The following is a 21,842-nucleotide window of genomic DNA, read 5'->3' on the forward strand; positions in this document are numbered from 1 at the left end:
GGAGCCAGAGCAGCGAACAGTTTTGACTGGGCTGAGCGGGAGTTGTACTTCCTCAGTGGTAGGGAGGCGAGCAGGCCAGAGGTGGATGAATGCAGTGCCCTTATTTGGGTGTAGGGCCTGATCAGAGCCTGGAGGTACTGAGGTGCCGTTCCCCTCGCAGCTCCGTAGGCAAGCACCATGGTCTTGTAGCGGATGCGAGCTTCAACTGGAAGCCAGTGGAGAGAGCGGAGGAGCGGGGTGACGTGAGAGAACTTGGGAAGGTTGAACACTAGACGGGCTGCGGCGTTCTGGATGAGTTGTAGGGGTTTAATGGCACAGGCAGGGAGCCCAGCCAACAGCAAGTTGCAGTAATCCAGACGGGAGATGACAAGTGCCTGGATTAGGACCTGTCTAGAAGGATGAGAGCAGAGGAGAGAAAGTTAGCTTTAGCGGTGCGGAGCGCCTCCGTGATACAGAGAAGAGCAGTCTCAGTTGAATGACTAGTCTTGAAACCTGACTGATTTGGATCAAGAAGGTCATTCTGAGAGAGATAGCGGGAGAGCTGACCAAGGACGGCACGTTCAAGAGTTTTGGAGAGAAAAGAAAAGTTTAGTTTCCCTATAGGTAGGTAGTTACCTAAATACTCCCATTCTCTGTGGCCTTTATTATCCGCTTATACCATAATATTAGGACTCTGAGTGGAATACTGAATTTGAATGTTGTGTAATCGTTGTAGTTCAGAGTGCTGAGACATCCTATTTCCTGTAGACGTCCCTTCAGCGTCATTAACACATCGTCTTTAATGATTATCCTGTCAGGATAAATTAATGTGTAGAACTGGCGTGTGACCAGTTCACTCTGCTTGCTACAGTTTATGCACTTTATGGCAATATTTAAAAATATTCTCAACTATAGTTGTCTTTGTGCTATTTACTGGTGGAATATAGTGGACATGAAGACAATTAGGAAGGGGGAAATAAATGAAATACTATGTATGTTACCAATAATTAATTTATATTTGCTTTGTTCTTATGTTCTGTGTATTATTTCAAATGTGTCATTAAACTTTAAAACATTAAATCAACTCTAGACAACTTTTTTTCCCCTATTCATTTGACTATGTCTGACCATTTCATTCATGTCACCTGGCTACCTCAACAGGAACAGTACATGTTCCCCTTCTCTCCAGTTGTGAGTGGCTGTTATATGTACCACAGGGATGAAGTCTAGGTTACATCCCAAATGCCACCTTATTCCCTATGTAGTGCACTACATTTGACCAGGAACCATACGGTGCCATTTGGGAAGTTGGCAAGCTGAATACACAGGAGGAGTCTTTTTCTCACTAGTTGTATGGCACGTCTCAACAGGCATGGAAAACATACCTCGCCGCTCCGAGGGACTGATTCTACAGGTACGGGACTGAGCAGAGGATCAGACTGTTATCACACAGATATTTAACTCTCCTGTTGCAGGTCAGTAAAATGAATAACCAAATTATGTTTTATTATTCATTGTATTACTTTTTAAATGTTTGATTACTGTTTATTATACATCTGAGATGAACATACTTAAAGATGTTTGGTGTTCTTGGAATAGAAGAGATTACTGTTTATTATACATCTGAGATGAACATACTTAAAGATGTTTGGTGTTCTTGGAATAGAAGAGATTACTGTTAGTAGCTTTTGTTTGGTATTTTTAGAAAGTCTAGGAGACTTTTTCATGTAATTTATTTTATTACATGTTTTATTTATCCCTTATTTTACCAGGTAAGTTGACTGAGAACACGTTCTCATTTACAGCAACGAACTGGGGAATAGTTACAGGGGAGAGGAGGGGGATGAAAAAGCCAATTGTAAATTGGGGATTATTAGGTGACCATGGTGGTTTGAGGGCCAGATTGGGAATTTAGTCAGGACACCTGGGTTAACACTCCTACTCTTACGATAAGTGCCATGGGATCTTTAATGACCTCAGAGAGTCAGGACATCCGTTTAACGTCCCATCCGAACGACGGCACCCTACACAGGGCAGTGTCCCCAATCACTGCCCTGGGGCATTGGGATATTTTTTAGACCAGAGGAAAGAGTGCCTCCTACTAGCCCTCCAACACCACTTCCAGCAGCATCTGGTCTCCCATCCAGGGACTGACCAGGACCATATAAAGTAGCATGCTATTTCAGTCAAGTAATGCGGACAAAATGCACGTTTGGATATTGTTTGCTAACCAAGGATAAGATACTGTAACGACACTGGGTTTATAAGCGCGGATATCGACTCTGCCTCTCGGGCATGCTTTTGCGGCACAGTCGAAGCAGTCGAAGCTGGGCTTCGTGCTAGAAGATCGAGGGTTCGAGACCTGCTCCCTGCCTGTTTCATTACAATACAATCAATTATACGCACTTATTGAATCAAATAATCTGAATGTTTGATAGATTGAGGTGTGTATACCAGAGAGTAGCAGTTGTATTAAATAGGTTTAAAAGAGACTTTGACTTAACATGTTGAGTAGATCCCTATGGCCTTAAGCATGATTTGTTTTCAACTACCTTTAGACGATGTTTCCCTCACCTGGGAGGTTTTACTCTGGAAACAGGAGTTCTTAGGTACAGGGCTGTCAGCCCATCATTACACTGTTCTTTGTTGGAATCAGTTCAACCAGAAACCCTTACTGTAACCGCCCAGGCATGAGGGATGGGTAATACCTTTACAGAACATATGTATGTTTTACACAATTAATGTCTTTACTCTCCTTTGCCTGCAATTATTTTACAAATGACCTAAACCATGTAACAGACCATCAGTTTAAAGAACACAGAACAGAGGATCAGTTGAAAGACCACGGAACAGACGATCAGTTGAAAGACCACAGAACAGAGGATCAGCTGAAAGACCACAGAACAGAGGATCAGTTGACAGACCACAGAACAGACGATCAGTTGAAAGACCACGGAACAGACGATCAGTTGAAAGACCACAGAACAGAGGATCAGTTGAAAGACCACAGAACAGAGGATCAGTTGACAGACCACAGAACAGACGATCAGTTGAAAGACCACGGAACAGACGATCAGTTGAAAGACCACAGAACAGAGGATCAGTTGACAGACCACAGAACAGACGATCAGTTGAAAGACCACGGAACAGACGATCAGTTGAAAGACCACGGAACAGACGATCAGTTGAAAGACCACAGAACAGAGGATCAGCTGAAAGACCACAGAACAGAGGATCAGTTGACAGACCACAGAACAGAGGATCAGTTGAAAGACCATGGAACATACAGTTTCAAACGATAACCTGCCTTCGTATACCACCAGAAGTGTCTGGCTATATTCCTCAGAAAATATAGAACAGTAATCATTTTGTGGGTGTTTATATTTGTCCTGTTCACACAGTCTGTACTGGAAAGGTGTTTGTTGCATATCCCAAGTCCCCCTGAGACACCCGCAGGAAGTGGGGTCACGGCCAGGGTCACCATATCCCAACTCCCCCTGAGACACCCGCAGGAATCCCAACTCCCCTGAGACACCCGCAGGAAGTGGGGTCACGGCCAGGGTCACCATATCCCAACTCCCCCTGAGACACCCGCAGGAAGTGGGGTCACGGCCAGGGTCACCATATCCCAACTCCCCTGAGACACCCGCAGGAAGTGGGGTCACGGCCAGGGTCACCATATCCCAACTCCCCCTGAGACACCCGCAGGAAGTGGGGTCACGGCCAGGGTCACCATATCCCAACTCCCCCTGAGACACCCGCAGGAAGTGGGGTCACGGCCAGGGTCACCATATCCCAACTCCCCCTGAGACACCCGCAGGAAGTGGGGTCACGGCCAGGGTCACCATATCCCAACTCCCCCTGAGACACCCGCAGGAAGTGGGGTCACGGCCAGGGTCACCATATCCCAACTCCCCCTGAGACACCCGCAGGAAGTGGGGTCACGGCCAGGGTCACCATATCCCAACTCCCCCTGAGACACCCGCAGGAAGTGGGGTCACGGCCAGGGTCACCATATCCCAACTCCCCCTGAGACACCCGCAGGAAGTGGGGTCACGGCCAGGGTCACCATATCCCAACTCCCCCTGAGACACCCGTAGGAAGTGGGGGTCACAGCCAGGTTCACCATATCCCAACTCCCCCTGAGACACCCGTAGGAAGTGGGGTCACAGCCAGGTTCACCATTGTACAGCGCCTCTGGAGAAATTAGGGTTTAGTTCCTTGCTCAAGGGCACAGCGATAGATTTTCACTTTGTCAGCTCTGGTATTCGAATGAGCGACCTTTTGGTTACTGGACCAACGCTCTAACCTCGAAGGCTACCTGCTACATTTATTACTTTCCAAACCGTAGTTAATTAGGCTTATAAAATGAAACCTTTTCCTTTTCTGTGTAGACAGCCTTACACAGATCGTACACCTGTACACCTCCACACACAGAGGCATCATGGCAGAAGTACTGAAGGCTGTCCTGTTGCTGTGGATCCTCCAGGTCTCTGCCCAGGACCCAGAATACGACCACCTGTTAGTGAGGCCCAGGAACATCAATGGTATGGCGTGGTGGAAGCATAGAGACCTTGGCTGTGAATATAAATTACAAGAGCCATCAAATGTTATGATATGATTGATGTACTATTTAGCAATATTTGTAGATACATGCCGTTAACTTAAGTCTAGTATACACAAGGAGATTAGCAATTGTGGAGGAATAATGGTGGGTATTCATGAACTACTTCAAGCAAGGTGCTGCATGTTGTTTAATCACTCTCTGCCCAGACGAAAAGGACGACTGCCCCATCAATGTGTACTTCACCATGGACACCTCTGAGAGTGTTGCTCTGAGGGAGTTCCCCTGGGGCAGTCTGGTGGAGGAGCTCAAGATGTTCCTCCAGTTGTTTGTGGAGAGGCTCCAGACCACCCCCCTCAGGGCCAAGAGGGCCCAGTGGGCCTACGGTGGGCTGCACTTCTCAGACCGTGTGGAAGTCTTCAGCCAGGTGGTCACTGATGCTGCAGATTTCCTGGGAAGGACACAGGCCATCAGGTACATTACTCAGTCAGCCAGCCAGACACTGTCAGTCAGTCCCGCCCTCATTATTACTTGCTAACTTACTTACTGAATCGTCTTCATCTCTTTTGGGAGTATTATAAGATAATACTGAGTTGAGCACACCAATCTTTCATAATAAGAGTTGAACACGCCAATCTTTCATAATAACAGTTGAGCACGCCAATCTTTCATAATAAGAGTTGAGCACGCCAATCTTTCATAATAAGAGTTGAGCACACCAATTTTTCATAATAAGAGTTGAACACACCAATCTTTCATAATAAGAGTTGAGCACACCAATCTTTCATAATAAGAGTTGAGCACACCAATCTTTCATAATAATAGTTGAGCACACCAATCTTTCATAATAAGAGTTGAGTACACCAATCTTTCATAATAAGAGTTGAGCACACCAATCTTTCATAATAAGAGTTGAGCACACCAATACTTTATTCTCCTCGTCACCAGGTACATTGGTAGGGGAACCTTCATCGACTGTGCCCTGAGGAACATGACAGAACAAGTGAGACTAACGGCCAGTGGAAAGCCCCGGCTCCAGTACGCTGTGGTCCTCACTGACGGCCACATCACTGGCAGCCCCTGTGGAGGGGTCTCACGGGCCGCCGAGGCTGCCAAGGCAGCGGGCATCAAGATCTTTGTAGTGGCCACCAACGAGTACACCATGGAGAGTGAGCTCAAGCGGATCGCCAGTTCTCCTGTGGAGCTGTATAGGAAAGACTACATGGCATTCCCAGCTAGCAACCGCCAGGCAGCTGTCAACAGGATAACTGACACCATGGTAGGTTTATAGTGAAGCTTCCGTTTGTGAAGTGGAGTACGGATGTTTTTATGCTGTCATGGTTGATGCCACGTTGTGTCAGTGTTACAGTGTCTGTGTGTTTTATATATCATAGTTTGTGTCAGTGTTACAGTGTCTGTGTGTTTTATGTATCCTAGTTTGTGTCAGTGTTACAGTGTCTGTGTGTTTTATGTATCATAGTTTGTGTCAGTGTTACAGTGTCTGTGTGTTTTATATATCATAGTTTGTGTCAGTGTTACAGTGTCTGTGTGTTTTATGTATCCTAGTTTGTGTCAGTGTTACAGTGTCTGTGTGTTTTATATATCCTAGTTTGTGTCAGTGTTACAGTGTCTGTGTGTTTTATATATCATAGTTTGTGTCAGTGTTACAGTGTCTGTGTGTTTTATGTATCATAGTTTGTGTCAGTGTTACAGTGTCTGTGTGTTTTATATATCATAGTTTGTGTCAGTGTTACAGTGTCTGTGTGTTTTATATATCCTAGTTTGTGTCAGTGTTACAGTGTCTGTGTGTTTTATATATCATAGTTTGTGTTTAATATGCTGTCATTTCTTTCTCTTTCCAGATCAAAGAGGCCGAATTTGAGGTGAGTCATATGAGGGATGTAGAATGAACGACACAATGGTCTTCTTTTTAATATTTGAAACATCATATATATATATTTTTTGTGATATCCAATTGGTAGTTACAGTCTTAACCCATTGCTGCAACTCCCCTACTCCCCTATGGACTCGGGAGATGCGAAGGTCGAGAGCCATGCGTCCTCTGAAACACGACCCTACCAAGCCGCACTGCTTCTTGACACACTGCTCACTTAACCCGGACGCCAGCCGCACCAATGTGTCGGAGGAAACACCGTCCAACTGGCGACCGGATGCCAGCTTGCAGGCGCCCGGCCCGCCACAAGGAGTCGCTAGAACGCGATGAGACTGCGAAACAGCCTGGGATCAAACCCGGGGCTGTAGTGACACCTTAACGCACTGCAATGCAGTGCCTTAGATCGCAATGCCATTCGGGAGGCCCATATTTGAAACCTCTTTGACCATATCTTCTGTGATTTCTCTCTAGTGCCAAGCCCCGATGTGCATCCAAACAAAAGGAGCAGTCGGGCCGAAAGGATACAAGGGAATGAAAGTAAATAAGCAGTCTCTTATTTTGATAAACCTAAATATGTATTGGTTTATGACACTTCATGACATCAATGTTTGTTTTGTGTCTTGTAGGGTGCGAAAGGAACTAATGGTGCAATAGGAGATCCTGGACAGCCTGGGCAACAGGTTAGATTAAATACACCATGACACAATACAGGACGTACTAGCCAATTACACTCAATATGATTTTACATTTCATTTATGTTGGCTTTTTTTCCCTACAGGGAGACCTCGGTATCGAGGGCTCGATAGGTTCGCATGGACAGAAGGTAAGAGGAATGATGATATTTCTAACTTTGATATTTGTCTGTGCCATGCTGCTTTGATTTAATATTTCACACATTATTTACATTATTTACCTAATATATATTTACAGGGTCTTCCAGGCCTCAAAGGAGAGAAGGTAACATATTAGAAAATGCTCTAACCATTTGTTACTTGTGTATATACTACCAAGCTGGTTATAATACTGCGTTTCTGTCTGTATTTGACGTCATGTTGTGTCCTTGTTTCACAGGGAGATATTGGTGGATCTGGTCCGAAGGTACTCCTTTTCCGTTGTTATTAATACATCTCAATCATGATTGGTTCATTAATGATTTCATTAGATTGATGAGCTACATGCTACATTTGGCGTAGTCGGCAGGATTCAGTTCATTAGGACAAGCCCTATTGTCACCAATTAACAATGAACAATTTACTCAATCGGATCTCCTCAGGGTCAAAGGGGATCTCCTGGGTATAACGGCATTGATGGCGAAAAGGTACGTCTTATTTATTAGCTTACTTATTGATAAAAAAAAGACGGCATTTAGACATGTCTAGTTAGTGATGTCATCTACTTCGTTGATTTCCAGGGAAAGACTGGCACCACTGGGACACCTGGATGTAAAGGAGACGCTGGCATGTCGGTGAGATAATGCAGCGACGTTGAGGTGTGTGTGTAATGTACTACCCAGCCTGTATGCATTGTGGTTATAAATGTCCTCCTCCATCACCTTTGCGGTCTCACAGGGAGAAGCCGGTCTTGCCGGGGACTTTGGTATCAAGGGTGACACGGGCAAGTCAGGTGAAAAGGTAGGTGGATTCTTCACCTGATTCCTGGATTTAGCACCTATGTACAGTGTCCTGTTACATATAGAGTCATTATACCCATAACACCTAGCGGTCAAACAGAGAAATGCTTCCAATCGTTTATTCACCATTCATTTTTACCACAATTTCTGACATTAGAATCCTAGTACAAATTTCCTGTTTTAGGTGAGTTAGGATCACCACTTTATTTTAAGAATGTGAAATGTCAGAATAATAGTAGAGAGAATGATTGATTTCAGTCTACACGATACACAGCCCTTATTTTAAGTGTTTCTAAAATCCCCAAATGGGAGAAATGAATGGTGGAAAAACAATTGGAACCATTTCCCTGTTTGACCTCTAAGTTTAATGGGTATTATGACACGTTCACTGTGGGGCTCTATAGGCTACCTGAAACATGAGTCTTGTGCACCTGGTACATCCTGTATTGTTGTTGTCTTCAGGGTGTTGCTGGGCAGAGTGGCAGGCCTGGACCACAGGGTGATCATGGAGACAGTGGAGATAAGGTCTGGAGCGCCATCTGAACGACACGTTATCAGAAACACTATCAACTTGTAGTTATTTAGACAATAATACATTAAGCGTGACTGTTACAGGGTGTTGCTGGCTATGTTGGAAACCCTGGTCTGCCTGGGCAAAAAGGAAACAAGGTACTATATCGGCTCAGAGATTAACACAGTTTACTAACTAGGAGTATCAGGCTGCCAAATCAAACCACAGAATCATCTGCTTAAACAATATTTCTGTTCATTAGGGTAAAGCTGGACCTGGTGGAAGTCCTGGCGACACTGTGAGTCTCATATTGAAGTCTGTATTAAATAAGCTGTAGACCAAGTGACAGTGTCTTCATACAGCGTTGTGAGTTGCACAACAATCCCACAAGAAAGAGCAGGACTCACAACATTTTACATTGACACGTTTTTATTTGGGGCCTGGTGAAACATGAGAACATGTCTCTTGTCTCATGTCTCTTGTCTCTTGTCTCTTGTCTCTTGTCTCATGTCTCATGTCTCTTGTCTCATGTCTCATGTCTCTCTTCAGGGAAGCAGAGGAGACAGTGGCAGAGTTGGACGACGGGGCAAGGCTGGCAAGAGAGGAGATAAGGTTTCCACCAACAAACTACAAACATCAAACATCTCATCTGTTTTTACTGCATCACAACAGTCGATTCGATGTTGGTTGTATTCATTGTGTTACATCTTGCAGGGAGAACGAGGCCCAGAGAGAGAGAATCCATGTTGGTTGTATTCATTGTGTTGCATCTTGCAGGGAGAACGAGGCCCAGAGAGAGAGAATCCATGTTGGTTGTATTCATTGTGTTGCATCTTGCAGGGAGAACGAGGCCCAGAGAGAGAGAATCCATGTTGGTTGTATTCATTGTGTTACATCTTGCAGGGAGAACGAGGCCCAGAGGGGGAGAATCCATGTTGGTTGTATTCATTGTGTTGCATCTTGCAGGGAGAACGAGGCCCAGAGGGGAGAATCCATGTTGGTTGTATTCATTGTGTTGCATCTTGCAGGGAGAACGAGGCCCAGAGAGAGAGAATCCATGTTGGTTGTATTCATTGTGTTGCATCTTGCAGGGAGAACGAGGCCCAGAGGGGGAGAATCCATGTTGGTTGTATTCATTGTGTTGCATCTTGCAGGGAGAACGAGGCCCAGAGAGAGAGAATCCATGTTGGTTGTATTCATTGTGTTACATCTTGCAGGGAGAACGAGGCCCAGAGGGGGAGAATCCATGTTGGTTGTATTCATTGTGTTGCATCTTGCAGGGAGAACGAGGCCCAGAGAGAGAGAATCCATGTTGGTTGTATTCATTGTGTTACATCTTGCAGGGAGAACGAGGCCCAGAGGGGGAGAATCCATGTTGGTTGTATTCATTGTGTTGCATCTTGCAGGGAGAACGAGGCCCAGAGAGAGAGAATCCATGTTGGTTGTATTCATTGTGTTGCATCTTGCAGGGAGAACGAGGCCCAGAGAGAGAGAATCCATGTTGGTTGTATTCATTGTGTTGCATCTTGCAGGGAGAACGAGGCCCAGAGAGAGAGAATCCATGTTGGTTGTATTCATTGTGTTACATCTTGCAGGGAGAACGAGGCCCAGAGGGGGAGAATCCATGTTGGTTGTATTCATTGTGTTGCATCTTGCAGGGAGAACGAGGCCCAGAGAGAGAGAATCCATGTTGGTTGTATTCATTGTGTTACATCTTGCAGGGAGAACGAGGCCCAGAGGGGGAGAATCCATGTTGGTTGTATTCATTGTGTTGCATCTTGCAGGGAGAACGAGGCCCAGAGAGAGAGAATCCATGTTGGTTGTATTCATTGTGTTGCATCTTGCAGGGAGAACGAGGCCCAGAGGGGGTGAATCCATGTTGGTTGTATTCATTGTGTTGCATCTTGCAGGGAGAACGAGGCCCAGAGGGGGAGAATCCATGTTGGTTGTATTCATTGTGTTGCATCTTGCAGGGAGAACGAGGCCCAGAGGGGGAGAATCCATGTTGGTTGTATTCATTGTGTTACATCTTGCAGGGAGAACGAGGCCCAGAGGGGGAGAATCCATGTTGGTTGTATTCATTGTGTTGCATCTTGCAGGGAGAACGAGGCCCAGAGGGGGTGAATCCATGTTGGTTGTATTCATTGTGTTGCATCTTGCAGGGAGAACGAGGCCCAGAGGGGGAGAATCCATGTTGGTTGTATTCATTGTGTTGCATCTTGCAGGGAGAACGAGGCCCAGAGGGGGTGAGAGGAGTTCCTGGAGAGAATGGAGAAGAAGGAGCAGCAGTGAGTCAACTTTTAATAAATTAAATGTAATCAATATGCAGGTGTTGTATTTCAATCAATACATTGAACTGTATCTTTTTCAATCCCTATCATATCCATCTCATACCAGGGGGCACCAGGTTTCCCAGGGGTCCGTGGTCCACCAGGTGAGGGTGGAGAGGCGGGACTTCAGGTGAATACTGCCCTAAATAATTATAATAATACCTGGTAAGAGCAAAGGTGCTCCACTAACCATTCAGCCCGTCACCAAATATATCATTGGTTAAACAGGTGACATCTATGACAGGTGATATCTATGACAGGTGATATCTATGACAGGTGATATCTATGACAGGTGATATCTATGACAGGTGATATCTATGACAGGTGATATCTATGACAGGTGCTATCTATGACAGGTGAAATCTATGACAGGTGATATCTATGACAGGTGACATCTATGACAGGTGATATCTATGACAGGTGATATCTATGACAGGTGATATCTATGACAGGTGATATCTATGACAGGTGACATCTATGACAGGTGATATCTATGACAGGTGATATCTATGACAGGTGATATCTATGACAGGTGACATCTATGACAGGTGACATCTATGACAGGTGACATCTATGACAGGTGATATCTATGACAGGTGATATCTATGACAGGTGATATCTATGACAGGTGATATCTATGACAGGTGATATCTATGACAGGTGATATCTATGACAGGTGACATCTATGACAGGTGATATCTATGACAGGTGATATCTATGACAGGTGATATCTATGACAGGTGATATCTATGACAGGTGACATCTATGACAGGTGATATCTATGACAGGTGATATCTATGACAGGTGATATCTATGACAGGTGACATCTATGACAGGTGATATCTATGACAGGTGACATCTATGACAGGTGATATCTATGACAGGTGATGTAATGAAATGAGAAAACAATATTCTTCCCTGTCACCATCCAAGTCCATGTTTCCTGCATGTCCTCGTTAGGGCTCTCAGGGGGATGCAGGGGACTTTGGCCCCCGAGGAAACACTGGAGCAGCAGGAGCTAAGGTAAGTTGATTTGGGTTCAGCTTTTAACACTTAAACTGCCAGGCCTCGATTCCCCCCTTACTACGCCAATGAGCAGGATTCTGTTTTTACTGCAACATTCTAACAGTCTAATGAATACATTTCAGAAATGCTCTCGGAAAGAAAAAAAAAGAATCATTTGTTTGTGTTTCTGAAGGTCTTGGGTAACATTAGAATACAGAATAGCATTATCATTAGTTCATGTTACTGTAGGCAGGCAGGCGACGGGTCAAGGGCAGGCAGAGGTCAGTAATCCAGGGCAGTGTCAGACAGGTATAGCGTTCTACAGGCTCAGAGGCAGGGCAGGCAAGGTGGTCAAAACCAGAAAAACAAGGGCTAGAGAGAAACATGAGTACGGGGGAAAACACACTGGTAGGCGTGATGAGACAAGAAACTGGCAACAGACGGCAGGCAGGGTGGTCAAAACCAGAAAAACTCGGGCTAGAGAGAAACATGAGTACGGGGGAAAACACACTGGTAGGCTTGATGAGACAAGACCCGCCTCCAGACCTGAACCCAATAGAACATCTTTGGAGGGAGCTGAAAGTCCGTATTGCCCAGCGACAGCCCCGAAACCTGAAGGATCTGGAGAAGGTCTGTATGAAGGAGTGGGCCAAAATCCCTGCTGCAATGTGTGCAAACCTGGTCAAGAACTACAGAAAACATATGATCTCTGTAATTGCAAACAAAGGTTTCTGTACCAAATATTAAGTTCTGCTTTTCTGATGTGTCAAATACTTACGTCATGCAATAAATTGCAAATTAATTACTTAAAAATCATACAATGTGATTTGTCTCTCACAGTTGAAGTGTACCTATGATAAAAATTACAGACCTCTACATGCTTTGTAAGTAGGAAAACCTGCAAAATTGGCAGTGTATCAAATACTTGTTCTCCCCACTGTAAATATATTTTAAAATGGATCTTGGCACATTGAATTCATTGCAGAGCTCTTTGAAAGGATTTCACTGTAGTGGTTTTCTGATGAAATAGGTCTGAAAAGGTCTTGATTCCTAGAGTATGCCAAAGATTAAAGTTGGCATCCCTCAAGGCTTTTGGCAAGTCTGGGTTGCATACAGTAGGCGAGTGAGAACATATTTGGGAGGAAATGCCCAGGTATTCCTTGAAGTCCCTCCACGCTAGTAGGGTGCTGTAAATCAAAGGTTTTGGCTATGTTGCCCACTTCACTAAAGCTATTAATGAATATACTCGAACTTAGGGGCAATGAACCACAGGATTGGGCTTCTGAATCCACGTTGAGTTGTCTGTTTGTTGCAGATTTGGGCAGACCCGTAGTACAATTGAAGGTAGGGAAGGGCAAGACCACCCTTAGATTCGGGTTTCGATAGAGTGGAGAACTTGATCCTAGGTTTTTTATTGCCCCATATAAATTTGGTGATGCTTTGGTTGGTTGTTTTGAAAAATGAAATTGGGAGATAGCATGGGAGCATCTGAAATAAAAATCTAGATTAGACATAATGACATTTAGGGGGGTGGGGCTTTGGATATCAGCTATATGTTATCTCACCTCCTTTAGTCATAACAGTAATCGCTTTCAGTCATTGGTCCATTTCTCAGTGACCAGGATTGTCCTTAAAAAAAATGTTTCGTGGCGCAGTGGTTAAGGGCGCTGTACTGCAGCTCTGGGTTCTCGGGCCGGGCGCAGTGTGCGCTAACCAAGGTTGCCAGGTGCACGGTGTTTCCTCCGACACATTGGTGCGGCTGGCTTCCGGGTTGGATGCGCGCTGTGTTAAGAAGCAGTGCGGCTTGGTTGGGTTGTGTATCGGAAGACGCATGACTTTCAACCTTCGTCTCTCCTGAGCCCCTTACGGGAGTTGTAGCGATGAGACCAGCTAGTAGCTACTAACAATTGGACACCACGAAAAAGGGGTAAAAAAACAAACATAAACATTTTGTCTCTTCGGGAGTTTAAGTGTCGCAGGGCTCCTTGGTGAAGAAGCCTGAGGTCGTTTGGGTATTTGAATCCCCTAAAGATGCTTCGGTCAATGGAGTATTTCTTCACCTCAGTCAAACTCTCGGCGTATTCCAGCTGACAGGTCCTGGTGTAAAGCGAGTTTGGCGTTTCCCACTGTAATGGTGTTGATTTTCGCCGCCTGTAGGACTCGTTCCTTGTCGGTGAATCTCAGGAAACGTATGGTGATTGGGAGAGGTGGTTGTCTGGCTGCTGGTGGGGGCCTCAGTGCTCGGTGAGCTCTCTCCAGTTCTATGGGCCTGTCGGTGGACAGGTGGTTGTCTGACTGCTGGTGGGGGCCTCAGTGCTCGGTGAGCTCTCTCCAGTTCTATGGGCCTGTCGGTGGACAGGTGGAGCCACTTGGGAAGTTTGTCTTGCAGGTAGCGGATCAGTGGCATGTTTCCCTCTTCTTTTTCGCCCAGATTTAATAGAACACAATTATTCCTTCGCCCCCTGTTCTCCAGGTCCCCTGTTCTCTTCCAGATGCCAGACGCGTTGATGATTCTTGTTGTTAATGCCATCTAATTTGATGTTGAGTTCTGTACGTTGGGATCTCAGCTCAGAAAGAATGTCTTCGAAAGAGAGCGAGGTTGGCATTTGTTGGGCCTCGGGGGGGGGGGGGGGGGGTGGATCCTCTTGCTAATGGCGCTAGCTGTTTCTAGGAAACTTTTTCCGCGGATAATGCTCAAGTCTGGGTAAAAATGGCACCTGTAATGTAGCCGCCATGACTTTCTGACTAAATCTAAAGCTAAAGTTTTAACTTGAAGTGGAGGTAAGGTTAAGAATGGTAAACTACTTGTGCGGAGCTCTTAGTTCATGCGGCCATCTTGTTCAAGGGTGTTATGAACCCCTTTGGTCCGGCAGTCTAGGGGGGGGGGGGTGTAACTAGACCCGTAACATACCTCATGCAAAGTGTAATAGTGACAAAGTAACGGTGCGAACAAAAAACCACAGACAACTTAATTACACTGTGTTGTTAATAAGGCACGGGTGGGGTGTGGTATAGGGCTTATGTACCACTCCTAAGTGCTGTTCTTAGGCACGACGCAACGCAGAGGTATATTGGCCATATACCACAAACCCCCAAGGTGCCTTATTGCTATTAGAAACTGGTTACCAACGTAATTAGAGCAGTAAAAATAAATGTTTTGTCATACCTGTGATATACGGCCTGATATACCACAGCTGTCAGCCAATCAGCATTCATGGCTCGATTCACCCAGTTTATAAAACTGCTTATAGCATACATTTGAGATATCTAAATTCTAACAACATATTTATTTTGGTAAAATAAAGAAAAAATGGCAGTTATTTCAATGTTTTGTTCATATGCGGTCAAAATGACACTTGACACGTTGCAACAGGCCTATGCATTATAACACATACCTGAATCTGACAATGGAAGGTATTTACGTTGAGGTTATGTTGGAAACTGTACAGAGTACTGAGTAGGGACCCCCCTAAACATTTACTACGAGGGGAAATGATTCTTTGTTGACATTCCCTGGTCACGTTCTTTTCTTAGGATGAGAAAGTGGTCTTACAGTGGGTTTTTTGTAGTACACATTCACAAGAACGGTAGCTGAGGCAAAAAATAAAGTTCTAGAAAATGGCAGCTAAACAGTGCTAAAAATGCTGTTTGTCTTTTTTTAATTGGTAGGGAGATAGAGGAAGTGATGGATACAACTACCCAGGACCCAGAGGGAAACAGGTTTGAACTGCAGCCGACACCTGACTGAATAACAAAAGACAATTTCAATGTGTTTTGGTAATTTAATTGGATTGGTAATCCTGTTTTAATTAGTGCGATTGACAAACATGCTAACTCAACCTTATTATCTCGTAGGGAGGGAGAGGAGACCCTGGTTTACCTGGACTGCAGGTAATCATATGTACCTGTTCTTAGCCGTCCATATGTAAAATCTGAAAATGTTCGACCCCTCTATTCACTACCATGTCTATATTTTTTCACAGGGCACCAGAGGTTATAATGGAGAGAAAGGAGCCCAGGGAACAACAGGAACAAAAGGACCGGCAGTACGTACAGCAGCACTAGTGGTTAGAGTGTAGCGATGGCAGGTAGCCTAGTGGTTAGAGTGTAGCGATGGCAGGTAGCCTAGTGGTTAGAGTGTAGCGACGGCAGGTAGCCTAGTGGTTAGAGTGTAGGGACGGCAGGTAGCCTAGTGGTTAGAGTGTAGGGACGGCAGGTAGCCTAGTGGTTAGAGTGTAGGGACGGCAGGTAGCCTAGTGGTTAGAGTGTAGGGACGGCAGGTAGCCTAGTGGTTAGAGTGTAGGGACGGCAGGTAGCCTAGTGGTTAGAGTGTAGAGACGGCAGGTAGCCTAGTGGTTAGAGTGTAGAGACGGCAGGTAGCCTAGTGGTTAGAGTGTAGCGACGGCAGGTAGCCTAGTGGTTAGAGTGTAGGGACGGCAGGTAGCCTAGTGGTTAGAGTGTAGGGACGGCAGGTAGCCTAGTGGTTAGAGTGTAGGGACGGCAGGTAGCCTAGTGGTTAGAGTGTAGGGACGGCAGGTAGCCTAGTGGTTAGAGTGTAGGGACGGCAGGTAGCCTAGTGGTTAGAGTGTAGGGACGGCAGGTAGCCTAGTGGTTAGAGTGTAGCGACGGCAGGTAGCCTAGTGGTTAGAGTGTAGCGACGGCAGGTAGCCTAGTGGTTATAGCGTTGGACCAGTAACCGAAAGGTTGCAAGTTCAAATCCCCGAACTGACAAGGTACAAATCAGTCGTTCTGTCCCTGAACAGGCAGTTAACCCACTGTTCCTAGGCCATCATTGAAAATAAGAATTTGTTCTTAACTGACTTGCCAAGTTAAATAAAGGTAAAATAAAATACAATAATATCATAAACAGAGATATTATATTAATAAATGCACTCGTTTATTTAAATCAATTTGTTTATTTCTATTTAAAAAAAAGTGTATTGTTTTACAGGGGGAGCCAGGGCAAGAGGGTGTTCCTGGGGACAGAGGAGTGAGGGGGTTACCTGGACCACTGGTGAGTCTCATTCCTATGTACACATACCAAGGTACATTTAGTTCTCATTTGTGATTCATTTCATCCCCTAAGAGTTTGTCATGGGTCATTAAATGTTTCTATTGATGGTGTCTAGGGAGTACCTGGTACTCGTGGGGCCTCTGGTCTATCGGTAAGTAACTGACTTTATTTGTTCATCCTGATTGACAGATATCTTTCATATCCCTTTACTCTCTCTGAGATGCTGATGAATATTCTCAACTTTCAGGAGTGTGAAATCATGGGATTTGTCAGAGAAACGTGTGGCTGCTGTGGTAATGGTTTATTTTAATGACAACAGATTTTCCTTGTAATAATAATAAAAAATGCCCAAGTCTTATTGTTAACTGTCTCTCTGTGCAGATTGTGAAAAGGTTTGCCCTCCCCTGGACCTGGTGTTTGTGATTGACAGCTCTGAAAGTATTGGAAAAACCAACTTCAGCCTGGCTAAAACCTTTGTCATCAGTGTAGCAAACAGGCTTGGGAAGATGGCCAAAAACACATCTGACGTCTCAGGTAAACATCATGACGCTGTGTTACTACAACAACCACTGTTTGAATGGAAAAACAATAGATCACCAATATTTAAAATATATATATTTTAAACATGTAATCAATTTTATTCCCTGAACTACTTCTAAACCCCCAAAAGGGTCTCGTCTGGGTGTGGTTCAGTACAGTCACCAAGGGGAGGTTCAGGCCATCAGGATGGACGATAGGAGCATCACCTCTGTGACCTCCTTCAACACAAAGGTCAAAGCCATGGAGTGGATCGCTGGAGGCACCTGGACTCCCTCTGCCCTGAAGTACACATACGACCATCTGATAGTTCCAGGTCGCAGGGGGAGGACCAAAGTGGTGGCCATAGTTATCACAGACGGTCGCTACGATCCTAAAGACCTGGATAATCTTGGAGCCCTGTGTAACGGAGTGGACGTGTATGCCATCGCCATCGGTGATATGTTTGACTCTGGGGCAGAGAGGCAGAATCTGGAGATGATTGCCTGTAATATGGGGGACCGGGTGAAGACACTGAGTGTCTACGCTGAACTAACTGCTGAGGAATTCTTAGAGGAAATAGAACAAATCCTCTGCCCAGGCAAGTCTGTCTGCATCCCAAATGGCACCCTCTTCCCTATATAGTGCACTACTTTGTCCAGAGCCCTATATAGGGAATAGAGTGCCATTGGGATGCACACTACATTTGATCAACAGTTCAATGATTGTGTTTTGTGAAAATTACCAACCCTGACTAATGAACTACATTCACTTCTCTTCTTCTCTAGAACCAGAGATGATCTGTCCAGACCTGAAGTGTGCCTCGGGTGATAAGACTATTTCTTTTTTATTGATGTTTTTACATCTAATAATGGGACTGAGTTTTTTTGTATTATTTTATACTGCACTAATGAAAATCACTGACCTTGAATATTTGTTCAGTTGGAAATGATCTATTAATGTCTTTCCAATATATTCTGCATATGTAAATTACAGACAACTACAGATGTATTAAGAGTTTATGAATCAACAGTCTGTATAACATTGGACTTTTCTATTATTGTCAAAGATTTGAGTTTGGCTCCACTGATCCAGCGCCCCGTAGACATCCTCTTCTTCATTGACGGTTCTGAGAGAACAGGGGGCAGAAACTTCATCAGCATCCTGCGCTTCATCGGGAGACTCTCCCAATCGATCCCTCTCTCCAAGGAGGTCTCTTCAGGAGCTCGCTTCGCCGTGCTGCAGTTTGGAGGGGAGCAGGACCCAGAGGTTCTTCTGGACTTCTCCAACAACCACAGAAAGATTAGCTCCCTGGTCTCTAATGCAGTCTACCGCGACTCATCCTCCACTCTGGGCAGCGCTATTCTCTACGCAACTGAGAACCTCGTCAGTAACCCTGGAGGTCGGTTCAGAGGGGTACGTCCAGACGCAGAGCTCACCTTTGTGTTCATTACAGACGGAGTGACCTCAGACAAGAACTTTGCTGAGGGTATTGGAGCCATGAGAAGGGCCAACGCAGTGGGTGTTGCTATCACAGTGGGATCAGATATTGACAAGGAGCGGTTGCTGCAACTCACTCTTAGGGACAAAGCTCTTATCTTTAACCTGATGAGTTTCAATGACTTGGCCCTCCCTGGGGTTGTTAAACACATGGCTCATTGCCTTGGTTAAACCAGGTTAAATATATTCAGGGCCCCATTTGATTTAACACGGGGCGTGTAGGCTAACTGAAAGACCTAGAACTGATTTCATATGTCATTTCATGCATCTTTTCTATAATTAGTTTTTATTAGACTACATTTAAAAAAAAGATGTTACTAATCTAATTGATTTGTGACCCCAATAAAGCCTATTTTTTTCAAATAAAGATTTATTCCCATTAATAACAAAGGTACAGCATGTTCCTACCAAAATGTAGAGGATGTACAATATGTGACATTGTAGCCATGTTCCAATAACAAGACAAAGAAAATGAACCACATTTGAAGGTTCTGTCATGTGTTGATAACAAAACAAAAAAAACACTGCTGCTGTTGATTTTTTAAATCAATGCATTTACTTCAATACAGAAACTGGGATATTAGCAACCTAATTACTGGTGTGACTAAATGCTACCTCAATAGATACTGAACCAGGAGGGTCGTTTTCTGTTTCTCTCCACTATCCTCTTGTCTTTGTCGGACTCCCATGGACTCTCGCTGTCATACAGGACCAGGGTCTCCTGCGCTGGTGTGTTGAGAGGCCTGCCCTCCATGGCTTTAATCTGACCTCGGATCAGCGCTGTCTCCTTCCTGATCTTCTCATAACAGAACCCACACAGAATATGCTTCTGCTTCAGGTGGCCACACTCCACGCACGGCTCAATGTTGGTCTGACAAAGAGGGGGAGAGAGATGAGGGGGAGAGAGAGAGAAAGGGGGATAGGGAGGGGAGAACGAGGGAGAGAGAGAGATGAGGGGGAGAGAGATGGGGAGAGAAAGGGGGATAGGGAGGGGGAGAACGAGGGAGAGAGAGAGATGAGGGGGAGATGAGGGGAGAGAGAGAAAGGGGGAATAGGGAGGGGGAGAACGAGGGAGAGAGAGAAAGGGGGATAGGGAGAACGAGGGGGAGAGAGAGAAAGGGGGGATAGGGAGTGGGAGAACGAGGGAGAGAGAGATGAGGGGGAGAGAGAAAGAGAGAGATGAGGGGGGGAGAAAGGGGGGATAGGGAGGGGAGAACAAGGGAAATAGAGAGATGAGGGGGTAGGGAGGAGGAGAACGAGGGAGAGAGAGATGAGGGGGAGAGAGATAAAGGGGGATAGGGAGGGGAGAACAAGGGAAATAGAGAGATGGGGGGGGATAGGGAGGGGAGAACAAGGGAAATAGAGAGATGGGGGGGATAGGGAGGAGGAGAACGAGGGGAGAGAGAGATGAGGGGGAGAGAGATAAAGAGGGGGATAGGGAGGGGGGGGAGAACGAGGGAGAGAGAGAGATGAGGGGGAGAGAGATGAGGGGGGGAGAGAGATGAGGGGGGAGAGAGATGAGGGGGAGAGAGAAAGGGGGATAGGGAGGGGGAGAACGAGGGAGAGAGAGAGATGAGGGGGAGAGAGATGAGGGGGAGAGAGAGAAAGGGGGAATAGGGAGGGGGAGAACGAGGGAGAGAGAGAAAGGGGGATAGGGAGAACGAGGGGGGAGAGAGAAAGGGGGATAGGGAGTGGGAGAACGAGGGAGAGAGAGATGAGGGGGGAGAGAAAGAGAGAGATGAGGGGGGAGAAAGGGGGGGATAGGGAGGGGAGAACAAGGGAAATAGAGAGATGAGGGGGATAGGGAGAACGAGGGGGAGAGAGAGAAAGGGGGGATAGGGAGTGGGAGAACGAGGGAGAGAGAGATGAGGGGGAGAGAGAAAGAGAGAGATGAGGGGGGGGAAAGGGGGATAGGGAGGGGAGAACAAGGGAAATAGAGAGATGAGGGGGGTAGGGAGGAGGAGAACGAGGGAGAGAGAGATGAGGGGGAGAGAGATAAAGGGGGATAGGGAGGGGAGAACAAGGGAAAGAGAGAGATGAGGGGGGATAGGGAGGAGGAGAACGAGGGAGAGAGAGAGCACAAAACATCAGAAAAATCTATTGCCTTTTCAATTGTGTTTATTGCAATATTTATTACATAAAATATGCTCCATACAACTGGACATCAGAGGACAATAATTACAGGTGAAATGTTACCCAGTGAAATGATACAAGCAATCAAAGTTAATACCTTAACTTTGAGCATAAAGCTTGGGTCTCGTCTTCTGGTCCTGTTGATTTCTATTGTGCGTCTCTTTTTGGGTGCTGCCATCCAGAACACATTGTCCAGGAAGCTGGGCTCCGAGGTCACCTCTTGCTCATCGTGGGGATGTGGGAGGATGCTGGGCCCATGGACAGCTAGAGCTGGGGCTGATTAGAAACAAAACACACAGAGACACAATCACATATCAACAATCTATGCAATAGACAGAAACGATGTATGTATGTCACCACTCAGTATACATCTAGTAGTCTACTCATAGATTGAAGCACGTATAGAATCGTACATCATCATAGTTCTTACTGTCCAACACAAAGTCATAGATTATGCAGGGTAACATAGCTACCGTGGAAGTTTTAAAGCTAGCTTACTAGTTAGTTCGAGTGTTAGCCAGCCAGCTAGCTGCAAATAAACACAAGGCAGGATGTTGTGTAAAGCTCAAACTCACCAAACTGTCTGTCAAGTCCTGTAGCCTGTATAATTCTGCATTCCAGCTGTAACAACGAACGTCTCAAAAAACACACGAAACCAGACGAATTCATAATTTTAGAGGTTTGAGTAGTGCCTTTACACTCATGTCACACAGCTCACGGTCATTGAATCACCTACGTCATTGAACTGCGACAACCGAAGAACCAA

General features: G+C 45.5%; 2 protein-coding genes across 8 annotated transcripts; one reads left to right on the forward strand and one right to left on the reverse strand.

Annotated features, from left to right (window-relative positions):
* The first annotated feature begins 1,333 nt into the window (after nucleotides 1–1,333).
* LOC124019775 (collagen alpha-2(VI) chain-like) lies at nucleotides 1,334–19,302 on the forward strand. 6 transcript variants are annotated; one of them, XM_046335201.1, is made up of 31 exons: nucleotides 1,334–1,454; nucleotides 4,374–4,526; nucleotides 4,753–5,017; nucleotides 5,492–5,822; nucleotides 6,406–6,426; nucleotides 6,909–6,974; nucleotides 7,064–7,117; nucleotides 7,216–7,260; nucleotides 7,368–7,394; nucleotides 7,509–7,535; nucleotides 7,711–7,755; nucleotides 7,849–7,902; nucleotides 8,006–8,068; nucleotides 8,530–8,592; nucleotides 8,683–8,736; nucleotides 8,841–8,876; nucleotides 9,128–9,190; nucleotides 10,426–10,446; nucleotides 10,825–10,866; nucleotides 10,976–11,038; nucleotides 11,869–11,931; nucleotides 15,583–15,633; nucleotides 15,769–15,804; nucleotides 15,897–15,959; nucleotides 16,865–16,927; nucleotides 17,043–17,078; nucleotides 17,175–17,220; nucleotides 17,309–17,461; nucleotides 17,598–18,044; nucleotides 18,232–18,270; nucleotides 18,513–19,302. In XM_046335201.1, exons 2-31 carry the CDS (start codon nucleotides 4,424–4,426, stop codon nucleotides 19,112–19,114), a joined length of 3,042 nt encoding a protein of 1,013 aa, XP_046191157.1. In that variant the 5' UTR covers nucleotides 1,334–1,454; nucleotides 4,374–4,423; the 3' UTR covers nucleotides 19,115–19,302. The 6 variants fall into 6 exon arrangements, with proteins under 6 accessions (XP_046191157.1, XP_046191153.1, XP_046191156.1 ...); XM_046335197.1 differs by having other exon boundaries at nucleotides 10,426–10,866; XM_046335200.1 differs by lacking the exon at nucleotides 10,426–10,446 and having other exon boundaries at nucleotides 10,804–10,866.
* Nucleotides 19,303–19,471: 169 nt separating this feature from the next.
* mrpl32 (mitochondrial ribosomal protein L32) lies at nucleotides 19,472–21,838 on the reverse strand. 2 transcript variants are annotated; one of them, XM_046335205.1, is made up of 3 exons: nucleotides 21,652–21,838; nucleotides 21,174–21,346; nucleotides 19,472–19,814 (listed from the first exon to the last, which is right to left on the reverse strand). In XM_046335205.1, exons 1-3 carry the CDS (start codon nucleotides 21,743–21,745, stop codon nucleotides 19,560–19,562), a joined length of 522 nt encoding a protein of 173 aa, XP_046191161.1. In that variant the 5' UTR covers nucleotides 21,746–21,838; the 3' UTR covers nucleotides 19,472–19,559. The 2 variants fall into 2 exon arrangements, with proteins under 2 accessions (XP_046191161.1, XP_046191160.1); XM_046335204.1 differs by having other exon boundaries at nucleotides 21,174–21,352; nucleotides 21,652–21,835.
* Between the last annotated feature and the right edge of the window lie 4 nt (nucleotides 21,839–21,842).

The sequence above is a fragment of the Oncorhynchus gorbuscha genome, unplaced genomic scaffold (assembly GCF_021184085.1).
Source record: "Oncorhynchus gorbuscha isolate QuinsamMale2020 ecotype Even-year unplaced genomic scaffold, OgorEven_v1.0 Un_scaffold_681, whole genome shotgun sequence".
NCBI classification, from domain to species: Eukaryota; Metazoa; Chordata; class Actinopteri; order Salmoniformes; family Salmonidae; genus Oncorhynchus; species Oncorhynchus gorbuscha.